At 39.6% G+C, this 17,660-nt stretch overlaps 1 protein-coding gene across 4 annotated transcripts in view; it reads right to left on the bottom strand.

Moving 5' to 3' along the window:
* Positions 1-4,663, bottom strand: part of DAAM1 (dishevelled associated activator of morphogenesis 1) — a 151,899-nt gene extending 147,236 nt beyond the window's left edge. Inside the window, exon 1 of one of the 4 annotated variants that reach the window (XM_039864084.1) lies at positions 4,314-4,663. Coding sequence is in view for 2 of the 4 variants with exons in the window: in XM_039864093.1 (XP_039720027.1) it covers positions 4,109-4,228 (120 nt within the window). In the remaining 2 variants the exon portion in view is untranslated. Of the gene's footprint in view, positions 1-4,108; positions 4,273-4,313 lie in introns of those variants that run through there. The other 3 variants (XM_039864076.1, XM_039864093.1, XM_039864064.1) reach the window with 3 other exon arrangements.
* Between the last annotated feature and the right edge of the window lie 12,997 nt (positions 4,664-17,660).

Here is a 17,660-nt window from a genome sequence, read left to right as displayed (position 1 = left end):
GAGTAGAATGTAGGTCACCAAAATCAATTTGCATCTCATCTTCATCTGTCCCTCTTTCAGTGGGAGTACTAAGTGGTGGCTTGGAGGAAGGTTAGGGGGAAGGCAGGTCAGATCCATCCTTCAATTCCAATCTCTATCAGCAGCTCTCAGTCACTTTAAGCACAATCTATATAAAAAGACAGTACACTGTCTTTTTCTAACTGAACGTAACCTCAAGAGAGGTATCCTCAGCCCTGGCCTGCCCGACCCTGCCCTAACAACATACAGAAGCTGCCCTCCTTACCTATTTTTAAGTTACTTGTGCTATCATGTGCCTCTAAACTGAGTTCATCAGTTCATTCAGAACTGATGCTGTGATTGTTTAAGATACGTATTCATTTAGAAGATTTCCTCTATTACCAACTGTAATGTCAAAATAAGAGACAGTAGTCCACATTCCTTATCCAAAGAAGAAAAATTACAAAGTAGAATTTCCATTTTGACTGGTGCCCTTCTAGAAATTAAACAGGTTGCTAAACTAAATTGGCAAAGTTGCTTTGTTTCCTGCAATATAAGGATAGACTTAACTCTTGGAAATACCAAGAGCATGACACGAAGCCAGAGAGGGTCCCACAGAGGTTACGAGCTGTGATTATTTCCTGAAGCAAACATCTAAGACTCTCAGTGGTACCAAGCTTTGTTGGAAAAGCTTGTTTCCCCTGATCCAACAGCAGTAACTTTTTAAGTGATTTCACAAACCTCAAGATTTTCAAGCAAAGCCACCCCCCAAATATTTACAAAATGAAACACTTTCAATCTTAACTATATTTTGTTTGTAAACACCTTATTTATTCTGATGACCATACTACCAACACCAAAAACATCCTTCTAAACAAAGTAGCTCAAATAAACCACCCCTACACACACACACACACACACACACACACACACACACACACACACACACACATATTAACACCTAGAGTGTGTCTACAAAGGAAGAAAGCCGGGATTCAAATTCTTTGGCACATACTCACTGAGCTCCTGTAAGCACCACCCAAGGACATGACCCACCACACCCTCATTACTATCACACCTCCTCACTAATTTATACTTCTGAAAACCCACAGAACCTGACTTACTAGATGGTAACAGAATGTTACAAATATTGGACAAACGTCTCTGTTCCTCTCTCACATCAGCCAGTCCAAGAAAACTGATTCCTTCTACAGAAAAACTCCATCCCAGATGAGAGTGCTATTGTCCAGCTCTTCTACCCAAATGGTGCCGTAGGAGCCATTGGTGGCCTGGCTAAAGGCTCTAGGTATTGTTGTCCTGGTCTCTTTTCCTATTCTTCTGTCATGTACCTCCTGGGAAAGTTATCTGGGTCACGGAGAGTACAATGCAGAGAAAAATAGAAATGTCTAGCTTGGGATAGTAAGAATTGTCTATGTTGGTGAATGTGTTCCAAAAGCAAATAATTATGAAAAGTCTCTATTTCGAACACATGGAGGGCCTTTTACACTTCATCACATGCTACATAGTTTTGGGGTTATGCTGATGAAAACGATTGACGGAAAGCTAAGAGGAATATTACAATTGATGACAGAACTATCGATGGAAAGAATACAGATCTTGGATCTCCAATCATGGCTCTACTACTTAATCCTGATTCAACAAATATTTATTAAATGCCTACATAGCCAAACACTTCTTTAAATGCTAGAGTCACAAGGATAGATTAGACTAAGACCCCTTTCTGAAAGACCTTAGGAGAGTGGGATAAAAACTCTCTACACTGGAACTGGTGCCAGAATTACAGGGAGATGAGAAGTAAACAGATAATTAAAGGATATTTTTTTCAGTCAATAAGCTCTAGGACAAAAATAGAGTGACAACTTCTGATCCCATTTCCTCATGAGGATGTAACCACCTACTTAAAATGAGATGATGAATGTCAACTACCTGACATACAGCATCCCCAAGCATTCACCTGCACACAAATGCACAGGAATAAATGATCACAGATACACCCTCCACCCCTTGATGGCAATATCTGTGGTAATCGATCTTGGTATGAAATGAAAGCAGAAGGGAAACAAAATCTTTATGTAATTTAATTACACTTAACGCAATTAAGTTACAAATAAATGAATTCAACAAGAATTATTAAAAGGCGAAACCTAAACAATTAATTCTAAGATAAAAGGACAAATGGAAGTCCAGATACTGGGTTAATGATAGTAATATTAGAATATTATAGATAGTAACATGGCTGCCTTGCCCACTTTGATGATTGCCATGAAGAGCCATATTATTTTTCCATACAAGTAAGACTCAGTGTCTATAGCTGGGTTTAAACTCTCATCTTCAGATATCTTTGAGAAAAATCAAAAATAATGACAAAGTCCTTCTTAGAGTCACAGAATTTTATACCTCGAATCAACTTTAGGAAATCCTCTGTAACCTTCTCCCCACATTACGGATGCCTGAGGTCCCCAGAGGTAAAGGGTTAACCCCAGAGTGGGACAGCCAGAGCCAGCCAAGGACTCAGGCTTCCTAGACTGCAGCCCACCATGCTTCACTCTCAAGGGCTTGCATCCTGCAGGGAGGCTTTTAGATTTTATCAGAGCCACAAGGAATGGCAGTGACTTCTAGAATTCAATTTGTTATTACTTGTCCCTAAAAACTTCCAGTAAGTTGCACCTAGGGCAAATTGAGGACCTTTACACGTGGCCAGGGAGCTCTCTTCAAGCAGAATTGAGAACTCCCTTGAGAAAGCTGCCTCCAACACTATAATACATGTTACTAGGTAAATGATGCAGCTAGCTTGAAAGAGGAACGACATCTTTCTATTGTAATTTTCATACAAGTTTGCCTTAGGAAAGGGGCTCCAAACAATTACCTCTAGGGAGGGAGGTGGAAAGACGAGGTACGCACACTCAAGGGAAAGGGGCTAAGAACTGTGTCCAAGCTATTTACATGGAGAGAGTCCCAGGGTTGTGAAACCAACGAGCTGGAGAAAGCAGCTGGGCCCAGGGCGAGCACTTGACCACACCCCCTGGCCACGCCCTCCCAGCTGCCCACAGAGCCACATCGAATTGAAACGGCAATGAGAGCAGTTAAGATTCCGACGACAGGAGTCGCCATGGCAACGAGATTCATCCTGCAGACAAATTCCGCTTCAATTCACTAGGTCCTTCTTGAGGCTCGAGAAACTACCAGCTTAATGGGAGCAAAACGGTCATGGGTGGCATTTTCTCTTGATGCTCACCTGCAGGTGGAGATGGGGGTCGGTGGGGCGGGGTTGGAAGAAATGGAACATGGGTATCTATTCCTGGGCCTCCTAATATATTTTATGAAGTCAAGAGACAGAACAGCCCAACCCCAGGCTGTGAGCAACTTGAGAACAGAGCCATTAGCAGGGTTTGATGAATGAGTGAGTAAAGGAAAGAACAAGGGTGCTAGGGACTGGGAAATCCAGAGGACTTTATGGAGTTCTCGGGCCTCGTGCACGTCTCCAATCCGAGGGCAAGTGGATCGCAAGCAGTTGGATTTTCCGCACCAGCTGGGAAACCCCGATTACCCAGCGTTCCTGCCCCACAGCAAGCCTTACGATTAGACTAACACCTCTCCCCTTCCTCCGCCCCCCCCACCGCTTTACCATCTCCCAGCCCAGGGCTCCGGGCAGACGCTTCGCCCAGCTCAGGTGCTCTTTGTCGAGGGAGCAATCAGTGCAGGGAGGACAAGATACTCCCTCCCGTTCTGCAGCTCCTCGAACCCGGTCCGCAGGCGGCGCCGCCTCCCCTCGCCGCTGTCTGCCAACACCCCTTACTCCTTCCTCAACGCAGGTTTCCCCTCTTCTCTCTCTTTTGAATCCTTTAGCTTACAACTTTGCCTGAACTAGTCACTCCATCCCTTTCGAATGAGGTTTGAAGTGAGTGTGCCAGGGATGGTGGGGGTTCTGCTCAGACTCCCTCCTTCCCTGTCGCCACCTCCACCAAGCCTGCCTTAGGATTCTCTCTCCGAGCCTCCCCCGCCAGCAGCTCCTGACAGCAGCAATGCCCACAGCCGAGGCCACGACCCCCAGTACCCCAGCCCCGGGGTGCCGGCAGCAGGGCGGCTGTACCTGGTACCCTGCCGGCTCTCTTGGCATTCCAGCGCCTCTGTAAGAAAGGAAGGAGGGACCCCCAACCTCGGAGGCTCCTTCCTCCGGACTCGCTTTAGTTTGCTCCGCGCTTGCAGCCATTTTCCCAAATCCAGCTTGGCAGTCAGCAACTGTCTATGTCCTGTTTCCACCCAGCCCTAACCTGAAGGACCAGTTTAATATTTACCTACTGGCCCGGGAGCTTCGGGGAGGCATCAGGAGGGCGCAACGCGAACCCAGTGCCGGGCCCGAAGAAGCGCGCCCACCCCCGCGCCACCGCGCGGTGCCACTTAATGAATGAGTGCGGCAGGCGAGGCGGCGTGTCCCCCTTACCTGAGGAGCCCCTGCATGCTGAAAAGGCGGCTCTGCGCTCCGGGTACAATGGGATCCGGTTAAACAGTTTCCTTTACAGCCGCTCGTAGGTTACCAACTCGCAGGTGACATCACCCTCTCCTCCGCTGATAGGATACAATGCGGCGCCCACTGCGCATGGACTCCCTGGCGGGGCCCGCATACTCCTGGTAATTGTAGTCCCAAGCCCACAAACAGAGCCTAGGTAGCTACGCTACTGGGGCTAGCACAACTACACTTCCCGACTCATTCCTCGGCCTCTTTGTCCCCGCCCCCTCGTCCCGCCCCCGCCGGGACCCGCCCCCTCCCCGCCCTACAGCCTTGCGGTGCTAGCGGTGGTCTTTTGGAAGCTAAGCTGCGGACTGCGCGGGCGAGAGGGGTGGGGGCGGGGGCCGCTGCGGTCGTGCTCTTTGACTTGACCTCTACTCGTCCCGGTGCGGGATCTGAAGGCCCTAAAGGGTCTGGAGCTAGTGCGCGCCGGCCAGGAAGCTCTGACCAGCCCTGTTCTGTTGGCCCTAGCTGGAAAGAGAAGATTAAGCCTTTCACTGCCTTCCCTACGCATAGCAACTAATTAATAGGACGCACGGATTTCTGGGTTAAAAGCGGTCCTGGAATTTCCCCACATCCCGGAGGATGAAGCGAAGCCGACCCCGAAGGAGAGAAATCCCCCAGTGCCCCACTTGGTACAATTCACCTTTCTGTCTTTTCTTTCCTTCTCGCATTTAACGGAGTTAGCGGGAAACAGCTTAGTTGGCTGAGCTGACAGAATAACGGAGGCTGTCACTAATAAAAAACGCAGTGTAATAGACAAGACAGTCGCCGCAACCCTTCCTCAGGGAGCCTGCTGCTGCTGCAGAGATAGTACTATCGCGCAGCCATGCTTTTGTTCTTCCCTGCAGCGGACTTCCCGCTCTGGTGGCTCTCAACTCCCAGGAAGACATCTTTTTCTAAAAAAGTTTTAACGACATATTTACGTATACATGTACTTTTAAATCCACAACACTCCCCCCTCATATTCCATACCTTTCTTTTCAGACATTTTTTAAATGACCTAAACTAAATAACACCCTGCTGTTCGAGAATTGCCGTGGTCTTAACATACCTAAATGTTTATTTAAAGGTAAGCCAAAGATGTATATCAGAATTCTGAACCTTTCAGGAAGATTTTACTTTTAATATGTAAAATTTTTCCCTGGCATTTTTTATTTTTCAATGAATACCAAATATTATGAAAAAATTCACATTGAGAGCAAATCTCAAGGTGTCTTTTTAAATGAAAAAAAAAAAATTCAATACCTCTAGTTATTCCAGTGGTAAAGGTCGAGTACATTATAATAGCATTTGATGTTGCAATCACATATATGGATCAGCTCACACCCCTATTTCTGCTAGCAAAATCTCTAGAAGAAAGTACCACTTGTGAAAAGAAAGGTCACAATTAAAATGTTAAACAATTCTCCACTTAATTGTTGGTAGAAGTTTTCTTATTACTCTTATTTTCTCTTTGTAGAACAATAACTTGGATTCAAGAGAAAAATATTCATAGGACTAGTTGAGAATTTCAGGGGAGGGGACAATGCTTTGTTCTGCTGAAAGAGGTATTTTAATGCTGAATTTTGATTTCTTTTAACAAGCCTATTTTTTATATACCAGACACATTTTTATTCACTGAAGGTAACTTTGAATGTTGCTCTCCTGTTCTGAGCTATTTCATCCATTCCAAATATTGTCTTTAAAGACAAAACAAATTTTCCATTGACCATGAGATGAAGAGTACAATAAATGATATTGTAGCTAATGGGTAGGCTCAGTTTATTGCAGCCCATTGTGAAAAAATATTCGGAAAGAAACTTGACCTGTGATGATTCTAAAAGGTCTCCTAGTTTTATAACTGTAAAGTTTGTAGATGGAAATATAATCAGTGAGCTTGAAATTTATTGAGTCAAATTGGCTATGGAGATTCTCCATAAGGTAGGGCTTATGCTTTTTTTTTTATTCTTATAGATAAAAGCATATTTTTGAGGCACACTCTGAGGAATAACTTTATAGGACAAATCACCTTACAGCAAGTTTTCTTGGGTCTTTAGCAGTGAAGGAGAAGATGGAGTCTGCCTGGAAAAAAAATGTTCTCTTTAGTAATTAATATTATAGGGATGTGCCATGTTACAAAGCTCATTTCCAGGTATGAAGAACATCATACACAGTAGAGTATAAACACAGGAATGTATGGGTGTGCATGTGTGATCTATCTTTTCTATTAAATAGCTATAAATATAGATAATAAATACTGAAAGCAAGGCATTGTGTTTGGAAGCATTTTGCTATAAGTGTGATGGATTTGAACTGATCCCTGCACACTATTTCACTGGTAACCAGGGGAAACAAAGATGGCTCTTCAACATCACAAATGCAGTCTTGTAGACCTGAGTCCAGAAGAAGCTTAATTTCTATGGAGACAGAAGAGAACTCTCTCGCTCTTGCTCCCATTGTGTGTTTATATTTAATTCTTTCTAGGTAACTAAGTAGACTCATAAGCCATCAAAAATACCCACTCTGTCTAGCTTAATTTATATTCTCAGTCAAAGAGTGTTTTTACTTTTTTCTTTTCTTTTTAAATGACTGCTACTGTTCTAGAATGATTTTATGTGAAAGGCCTTCTCTTGTCCCATAATCAGTGCCTATTAATTAGGAACCTGTGGGACCACTGAGGACATATTTAATTGACTTCTGCAGGTAGAGGAGGAGGAAAGATGTCATGGGGTATTTTGCCGATTTGAAATAATCTCTCAGTTCTGGTTCCAAGGTTTTACTCTGGCTGTTGGGTTTTAGATAAAGGAAGAAATGAGATATCAACAGAGAAACAATTTTAAGTTTGTAGCCTTGCACGTGTTTTCACACAATAGCTCGGTGTTTTGCAACAGTTGAGGTTGTGTGCTTGAGCCTGGCTTTGGGATCATGCCATTTTTTACCACTTTTGATCAATGTGACTTTGCTTATTCTCTCTGAGCCTCAATTTCCTTATTTTAAAAATGAGGCTAGTAATAAAACCTTCACAAGGATTTTGAGGATTAAATTAGATGAGACATATAAAAACACTTTTCAAATGGGAAAGAAGTATTCAAATGCTAAATCTTGTTATCATTTGCAATTTTCCCCTCAAAGATTACCTCAGAAATGTCCACCTTAATTATGGAACAAGTTAATAAAAGCCTATTTAAATTTTTAAAAAATCTTATTAAGAAACTGAGATGATATATGGCATGCACATATCATCTCACTAATTCGTAGTAGGCAAAATGTATTTTGAAGAAAAAAATGAGAAATCCAAGTTGAACAGTGCTGGTTATTGACTTGTTTTCAGATCCATACCTCATCCTTCTGCAGTGCCTCAAGCTGTCCTTAGCATCACGGGTGGTCTTCCCCAAGTTCCTCAGTATGGAGAAGACTGCTGGGAGATTGGAGGCAGGAGGAAGGGAGAAGCCAGGGTATTTTTCCACCTCCTCAATTGCACTGGGTGCTGTTTCTGACAGCATCAGCAGCATTTCTTCTGTTGGACAGGTCTGTTGTGGTTCCATCATCTTCCAGATCACTCCAGCCTCTGTTAATACCACCTTCTTCCTTTGTCCCTCAAGCCTAAGGATGGAGATCGTGTCCTGCTGTTGCTAATCTCTCACTACATGTTTGTCTTCTCAGATTTTCTATCACTATTGAGATCAATTCCAGATTATCTCTGTTTTAAATACCTAGAGCGTTTTTTGTTTTCGTGGTGGAATATTTAGCTGATACACTCATGTCTTAGTTCAAGTTCTTTTAGGGACAGGCAACAGAAATTTTCTATGTCCAGTTTATACAAAATAAAACAAAAGTAATAGGACTTATTTTAAAAATTGAGCAACCAAGGCTCCACCTAAGAACATGAACCAGACCAGCTCTTCGGAACCTAAATGGTGGTGGTTTTTGGACCTTCCCTCCAGAGTATTACTCTAATAGCCCTCCGTCTCCGTGTCTGTCTCTACATATGGTGTACAGATGGGTACTAGACTTATCAGGGTGACCACTTCATAAGGTATACAAATGTCTACCATTAGGGTATTCTTTGGGAGGTCTCTAGGCTGGGCCCCTTGCCTTTGTTCCTCTTTTTGCTCATGACTGACTAGCTACCTAACATAATCACTATGTTGTACACCCAACACCAATATAACATCATACGTCAACCATAATTGGAAAATAAATTTAAATAGATTTTCTGAGAAAAGCTGATTGCCCTATCTTAGAGTAACTATCCTTGACTAATTATCTATAGTAGTGGTTCTTAAAGTGTGGGTGCTAGACCAACAGCATCAATATCACCTGGGAACTTGTTTGAAATGCAAACACTTGAACCCCACCCATAGGCCTACTGGAAAGGAAACTGTAGGGCCGGGTCCCACAGTCGGTGTTTTAACAAGTCCTGTAGTTAATTCTGACACATGAAAGTTCTTGAACCACTTGTCTGTAGCAAAGATTACAAGATCGTGTGGCTCAGATACGATCACTCAGGACCTATCTTTGTGTGGGAGTCTTTCCAGAGAGGAAAAAGTATTGTGAATTTGGCAGCCACTCCCAAGAAGTGTCTGGCAAAGCCAGTAAATCTATCAGGGTCTTAACAGTAAATGGGTTCTTCCCGAGGGAGAGGACTTTGTAGCATTCTGACCCAATCAATTTAGTCACATACATTCTAAAGCAGTAGAACAGCTGATTAGGAAATAAATATTGGATCTAAAAATTGAAGATAGCAATCTGAAACTTATCAAGAATGATAGAAACAGAAAATGCAGAGTGCTTCCTGCATGGCACGGCAGCCTCGATGCTGACCATTTCTGGTATTGAAGACTGAAGGCTTGCTTCCAGGTACACAGTCCTGTCACTCTTAATCAGGAATTGCCAGATGAAGACTCTTCCGACTTTCCATCGGTAAAAATTCTCTGGCCATATCTTTTAGACAAACTACCCCAAGTTAGCTTTCAAAATATTCCCTACTGAGTGTGTCATACGATTTTTATTTTCTTTTTCTCTTTAAATGTCAAATCTCTGTATGGGCTCTTTAACCCTAAAATGGGTAGTCCACGTGTGGCAAAACCTTGTCTACGAGTAAAAAAAATGGTCTGGGCATTCCATGTAGAGAAAGAATTCTGTTTACATTTTCTGTAACTTTCCTCATTGCGAACTATCCTGGCAGATATATTCTCCTTTGTAGCTGAAATATTACAGCATGTAGGATTTATGTAAGAGCCTTGTTTCACAGCAGGTTGTGTTAGCACTTAGACGCTGGATTTGGAGATTAGGGACAACTAGTCCTGCATTACATGAGAACCTTGTGATGTGGAATTTCTCATGGAAAGCCACACTTCAATACAATATGTCATGGCATATTATCTTTGTGGGAGTATTTTCTCTTCACCAAACTGTGATTGTAACCTTTTCTCTTGGGTTGTCTGTGCCCTCTCCCTGTGTCTCAAGCTCTTAAAATAATATTTTGGGTTGTCAGAAGACTAGCCACCCAGTTAAAGTGCTTTATTCTGGCTTTGCTTTCCTGCAAGTGACAGGTTTTCTTCTCTGGGATTTATGTTATTGTTTTAGGAAATTATACTCATTTGAATCTAAACATAGTTAAAGCAAGTAAAATATAAACCTGTTACTCTTCACTCATGTGGAGCAGTGATTCTAACTTTTCACTCATGTGGAACAGTGATTCTAAATAACAGGGTCATCTCCCTCTTGACATGCATGTATGTTAACTATGCTGGAAGCTATATCACCTCAGGCTATCAGCCCACTAAAATTTGCAAGTTGAGTAGCTTTGAGTACAGTCAATACTAGGATGGGAATGTCCAAAGAAAACCCAAGTGTATCTAAGATGAATATATGATTTTAAATAAGTTTGACTGTATCACTAATACTCTGATAGCTGATCCCTACAGCCATCATTTCAGGAAAAATGTTCACTCTGCACATCCCTACTTGAGACATACAAGTGAGAGTCCCCTGCTCAAGGCAGATCTATATCAGTGATATGCTGGAGCCCCATGGCACTGCCTCACAAAAACTCACTGTTAGATTTTAGAAATTTGTGAGCCAGTTATTAAACACAGTTAATATTGAAAATTAAATTATGTAAACTTACAGCTAAATAAGTTAAAACAAAAGTGATCACTACTCAAAACTCGTTACTTGTTAATTGTTACTACATTTTACTATTATCTATGATCTTAGATTCCACCTGAACAGGGATGGTGGAAATTCTATGTTGTGGTGTACTGCTGCACATCACTTCCCAACTCCATAGTCAGAGATATTACATTGGCAGCTCAAAATCAATCGTGGTGAGAGTACTTGCACCATGGAAATTTGCAAATGCTACAGATTAGGGCTTCCTGCACAGATCCAATTGTTAAACATACTGTCATCCTCCATTTCCTGCATTTGTAATAGAAGAGAACAACCTTCCTCTAACCGTTCTGCAATGCTCTGTATTTTTCTCTTGTGACTTCGTTCTGCTGTTGGGCTCTGGAAATGGAGAACATGCATCATTTTACTCAATTTGGGCAGAAGTGTGGCATCAGATTCAGAGCAGAGAAGAGCCTTATTTGGTTGAGGGAGGTGAGCATTGTCCCTCAAACAGTAAAGAAGAACTTGAGTTGGGGATAAGTTTAGCCGGGAGTAGTGGTTTTGATCCAAGAAAAGAAGGAAGTCAGCTTGGGGCTGCTGTAAGTATCAGATGGAATGCAGAGAGAATTCTGGAATAACTGTACTGGTACTTAGGCTATGACTACACCGCAGCTTAGAACAGAGCCTCACAAATGCTGTTCTTAAAAACGTTTCCACAAGTCTGCAAAATAATGATAAAAATAATCTTAGATAATGTGGAGAATTTTTAATGAAATGAAATTTTTTTCATAAAAAGGATGATTCTTTTTTCTGGAATTAGGTTAATCATCTCAAAAGTAATAAAGACAACTTTATTAGAAGCATAAAGCTATTATTTAAAGTATATTTATGGGTAAGTTATATCTTAAGAATAATTTTGTTCCAAAAGTCCATTTTATGCCCATTTCACCTGCTTACATTAGAGAATACTTGTTTTTTTTTGTTTGTTTGTTTTTTAAAGATTAATGTTATAAATGGTGATCAGGTGTCCCAGGCTAGACCAAAAGAGGAAATACATCTCAGAATAGTTAGTCATAGCATTAATCTTGTTAGCTTGAAGTCTGAATGGTAGGGGAAGGTGGCCGTCTTTGCAGGAATAAAGGAGAGCATAACTTTTCCTTCTTCTGAGCAAATGGATGGTGCTCTAGAAAAATCTAAACTGGCGAAGTATGTCGTCATCCATCCATTCACCTCACTTCATGCCTTCCTCTCAGTATCTGATATTCCTTCTCACCAGGCTCCCATTCACTCATGGCATTTTGTGTTCTCCACCATGGTACATTCAAAGGTCTCTCTGAATTCCTAAAGTGCTCCGAGTTCCAAAAATTTCTTGCTCCCTCCGCCCCTCAGTCACAGCCCTTCCATCTGCTTTTCCAACACAGATGGTCTCAGGTGTCATTAAACAAGTTTGCACAAACATGTGAATGAATAACTGATAGTCCCTAATTTTCTAGAATCACTTGAGTTTTTAGGAGGGAATCTTGAAAACATAAGTTATCCCTAATTGGCAGTTTATTGTAACATTTAAAAAACTAACAAACAATACAAAAAACCAAGAAGGGTAGGAATTGGGGAGAGTATTAGAATAGTAAGAAATGGGGCAGGTCCCACAAAAGCACACTGCAAGCGAGTTGCTTAATCCTTTAAAATGTGTCTGTGATTTTCACAAACTCCTCCCTTTGACCCACAGATTTTCCTGATCTGGCCAAAGCTGGATTTTAGTTAATCCTTGTTTTGGTCATTGCTCACTGGTACAAGCAGCCCCAGAATAACAAATATTTGAAAATTAAACATTGCAATCCCATAAATGTTTTCAGATGCATACTTGAAAATGTCCACATTTCCCATGAGGGGTTTTATGGGAACAGTGGAGCTTCCAGCCATGGAGGGGAATGGTATGAGGTGAAGTGTGTGAGCAAGTGTGTGTGTGTGTGAGTGTGTGGGGGTGTGTGTGCATGCGCTGGAGTAGGATGAAGATGTATGCATGCATTCACAATATCATTTTGTAAGAGCTCAGTGTGGAATTAAACACACAAAGAGCTGCAACTAATTCTAGCTTTGCCTAGTTGAAGAGACATGCCTCAGCTCAAAAATCTAAACTCAAATCCAAAATTCCTTTTGCCCAGCTATTCCCTTCTCAGACCAAGGTCTTCCTGATAGGATTATTAAATGTATATTCTATTTACAATTCTAACCTCATTGTTTCCTTTTTTCCTAGTCACGCCTCTATGCTTTGCACAAAACAAGTGTCTTCTGGTGCTTGAATTGCCTTTTGATCTATTGTTCAGAATTAATCAGAACTCTCTATTGTCATCTCTCCATCAGCCTTTACTCATTAGTAATAAATACTCACCAATTGGCTATAGATGCTCATCTATACACCCAAACACTAATGAACCACCTCAAATCCATTAATGAGCAACCATTTGGCATAAACAGAAGGAAGCTTGCAGGGATGGTTAATCTTTGTGGGTCGCCTTTATCTTGCATTCACAGCGGGTGAGGAGCCATGTAAAACAGAGATAGCAACATGGTTCCTGACATGGAGGAACTGAGAGATTAAAGAATAAAAGCAAGAGTGTAGCCCTTATTTCACCACAGGGAACATCACCAGAAAAAGGGGGAGAAACTTCAGCGATTCGAGTGAAGGTCAGATTTGAGTGAGAGGCATTTTTCAAATGGAAACTGTGCTTCTGTTTAGGCGAAGTTGAAAGGCAGTAGACTACTTGTCACTTATGTGTCCTGCTTACCTTGCTGTTCTCGAGTGCTGAGGTCTGATAGGAATATATTACAAGCCACACATGTATTTTAAGATGTTCTAGAAAAAATACAAAGAAACAAGTGAAATCGATTTTAATTATATATTTTATTTAACCAACTATATCCAAAATATCTTGTCGACATTTAATCAAGTAAAAATTCACTCGTTTACACTCTTGTTCTCACATTGTCTTCAAAATCAGTGTGTATTCTACACTTATAGCACATCTCATTTCAGACTAGCCACATTTCAAGTGCTCAATAACCACACCTGGCCAGTGGCCACATAGGGGACAGCGTAGGTCTAGAATATTCCACTCCAGGAGGTGTCTTGTGTACTAAAGCTCACATTTACTGAGGCGGAGATACTTGGCTTTCTTGTTCTATCTCCACCTCCTATAATTAGAAATTGTTGGAAGCAGGGAAGGTATAGGGTAAATCATTTTTAAAGTTTTCCAAGGAGCAGTTTAGCAATGCTTGTTATCATCCTGAGATACATAGGAATGGAAGAGGGTCCTTTGTCAAAAGCAGACTTCCTTTGTGATGTGCCAGGAGCATTCCCTGCATCCTAGGGAGTTCGATGTTATCTCCTTTCCTGCTCATCACCTATGTGATAGGCCTGGCTCTGGGCTTTTTGCAGTCTCCTCTTTGGTTTGAATCCACAGGAATTCCCTGACTCATGCTCTTCCCTATCTGGGACTACCTAAAGATAATTCACTCTGGAAGCATTTCCTTCTGTCTCTGGTCCTCTTTGAAATGCCAAGGCTCTGCCCAAGAGAGAATGTAACTGATAACAATAGTCTCCACCTCTTTGGTGTGGACTTCTCAAAGCAAGCTGAAGGGCGCTATTGCATGTTATCTTCAATCTGGTAGGACTGGCACTTTGATGAAGAATCCAAATTTCTGGAATATCACAGTGATTTGGGGGTTAATCTCTGGCAAAGACTTTCAAATTTTAGCTTACATAAGAAACTTTGAGGATTTTTGTTACCGCTAATGTTAAGGCCTCTGGCCTGGAGGCTTTAGGCCTTGAGCGGAGCTTCATTTTTAACAAACATTCCAGGTAATTCTAAGTCAGGTGGCTTGGCTCTCTACAGTTTAGAAATATTAGTGGGTACTAGAACTCAGGTTCCTGTACATGGAGCTCATGGCTGTGTCCTTAGCTGTCCTGCATTGGAGGTAACATAGTAAATCACTTGCATTTTAATATGAAATTATATTTCAAATCCTCTTTGCCCATCATAAAGTTTCCCTTAGCAGCATGAAATTCTGAGTGTTGGTTTTAGGAAAAGGAACTGTTAGGCAGTTTTTAAGAAAAAGATACTAAAAGGGATGTATGTAAGCTAAATAAAAATCGAATAGGGTGATAGTGGGTTTGCCATTAACTTTCTTACCTTTGCTAGACTTTAAAAAAAATCAATTTTATTACTTATTTTATTACTTTATTATTTAAATTATTAATTAAGTAATAAAATTTAATCAGTAAGGCTCTCTTTAGATAGATGAGAAAATAGGGATAAATGGAAAGAAAGTTACCTGCAGATTCATCATTTGGAAATATTAGCTTCTTTTTAACAAAATGGATTCCTAAGATATTTCGTTTGTACCTGCCTTTTTAAAAAATCTTATACTTCGTTGTAAGTTTAAACATGTCTTTATCCATTATTATTGTTTTTAATGATAGTTTCTTCTATGGTATACCATAATTTCATCAAGTTTCTATGTTGGAACTTTAAAAACATTTTTTAATAGACTTTATTTTTTTAGAGCAGTTTTAGAAATTGAGAGGAAGGTACACATATTTTCCATATATCCTCTGCTTCCACACATGCATAGCTTCCCCCTTTATCAACATTCCTCCCCAGAGTGGTACATTTGTTACAACTGAGGAACCTGCACTGACACATCATGATCACCCATAGTCCATAGTTTACATTAGGGTTTACATTTGGTGTTGTAAATATAATGACATGTATCCACTATAACAGTATCGTACACAGTAGTTTCACTGCCCTAAAAATCCTCTGTGTCCCCCTAGTCATCTCTCTCTCCCTCAATCCCTAGGAGCCACTGATCTTTTACTGTCTCCATAGTTTTAATTTTTTAGAATGTCATATAATTGGAATCATACACCATGTAGCTTCAGAGATATTCTTTTCTTTCTTCCTCCTCCTCCCTCCCCCACCCCACCTCATCCTTCTCCTTCTTTTTAACAAAACTATGGTAAAAGCTCTTTATGTACATTTTTTTTTTGAGGAAGACCTTAAATTTTTAATAAATAAAAATATCAAAAGCAGAAACTAACATCCATTTTCCACTGCTCAGAATTAACTACGATTAATGTTTCAACACATCATTTACCAGCCTTTCCATGTATATAAATATTCAGAGTATACAAATATTCTTCTGTTAAAAAAAAAAGGAAACTGTTCCAAATAAAAATTCCCTTTAGCTACCACTTTCCAATCTGGGGCCCTCCTTCCTCTGCAGAGCAAATAACTATGATGACTTTGGTGCATATTACAATACATAACATACATGATACATGTATCAAAACATTTAGTAACATCTTATGTTATTACATAAATAATTTATTCAGCATATATCATTCTACAGTTTGCTTTTCTCATTCAGCAATATGTTTTTGACATCTGTTCCCATGTAGTTACATATAATTTATTCCTCTATGTTATGAGTTTACTATCTTATTTATCTGCTTCCTACATAAGGAAATTTAGGCTGTTCCCTTCGTTTTTGTTTTTGTTTTTTTTTCTTGTCTATTACGAGTAATTTATGAACATGCATGTCCTATGTACCTCTCTTTATGGATGTGTACCTTTTTCTCTAGGTTAGATACTAAAAAAGTATAATCATTGGGTCACAAAGTAAGCATAGTATTTTTAAAAAAATAGGCAGTATCAAATTTTTCTCCCAAAGTGGGTATATCAAATTAGCTTCCTACCAGCAATACCCATCTGTATTTTCAGAACCTTAACCATGCTTGATATTGGAAAAAAAATTTTAATTTTGACAGTCTCATGGATATATGATAACATATTCTTTTAATTTGGGTTTCTCAGATTAGTAGTGAAGTTAAACATCTTTTCAATGTTTGGTAACTAAACATACACTGATGTACAATTATCTAATTATATTCTCATTAAAAAATCCTATCTGGTCAAAGGCTATATTTTAGAGCTTTCAGAACACATTTTGAAATTTCCATTTAAAAATTTTATAACTATTTATATTCTTGTCAAAACTATGATAATATATCCATTCCCACACTATCACAAAACTCTGGATTATTCATTTTAATCTTGCCAATCGGAAAAGCAAAAAGTGTACCCTGTTTTAATTTTTAATTTTTTTGATTAGTGGGCAAAGTTAAATATATATGTTTATATTATATGTTCATATTTCTTCTTTTATAGATAGCAGTTTATGACTTTAGCCAACTTTTATGTTGGGGTATTCTTTATCTTATTAAACCATTGTCATATAATTTACAAATATCTTCCCAGTTTTACATCTCTTTTAACTTTGTTTACAGTAATTTAACTATTGTGAGGGAGGGGGTGGTAAATGAGGTGGTAAATGGGGTGGTAAATGGGGGAAAGGGGTCAAATATGTGGTGACAGAAAGAAATCTAATAATCGGAGGCGAACACAAAATGCAAATATATATATGCCTTACTGTTAAAATGTACAGCTGAAACTTACCGAATTTTATTAATCAATGTCACCATAAAAAATAATAATAAATTTTAAAAATAATAATTTAACTATTGCACATATTCTTTAAATTTTAAGTAATTAAATATTAACATATTTCCATTATATTTTCTGCCTTCTCTTTTAAATAATAACTTGTATTTCTTATATCAAAATGCATGTTCATTATGAAAAATTGTTGAAATACAAATTAAAAGAAGAAAGTAAAACCCATGTAATTTATCACCCAGAGATAATAATTATTAATATTTTGAAGTATATCCCTCCAGATTATTTCAATGCACATATAATGTTTATGCAATTTCAAAAAATAGAATCATAGAATATACTATTGTAATTTTAAAAATTTTAATAATATTAAATGTTCTTATGAATCATCAGTTATAATGCTATTTAGTATTACATTTGAGGATGTACTATCATTTGCTTAGCCAATCTCCTATTTTTGAATACAGTATTTAGATTGTTTCCAAATATGATTACTTTCAAAAGATAATCTATCT

The sequence above is a fragment of the Pteropus medius genome, unplaced genomic scaffold (genome assembly GCF_902729225.1).
Source record: "Pteropus medius unplaced genomic scaffold, Ma_sr-lr_union100, whole genome shotgun sequence".
Taxonomy (NCBI): Eukaryota; Metazoa; Chordata; class Mammalia; order Chiroptera; family Pteropodidae; genus Pteropus; species Pteropus medius.
Note: the sequence above shows the minus strand (reverse complement) of the source record. Positions and strands in the feature narration are given on the sequence as shown.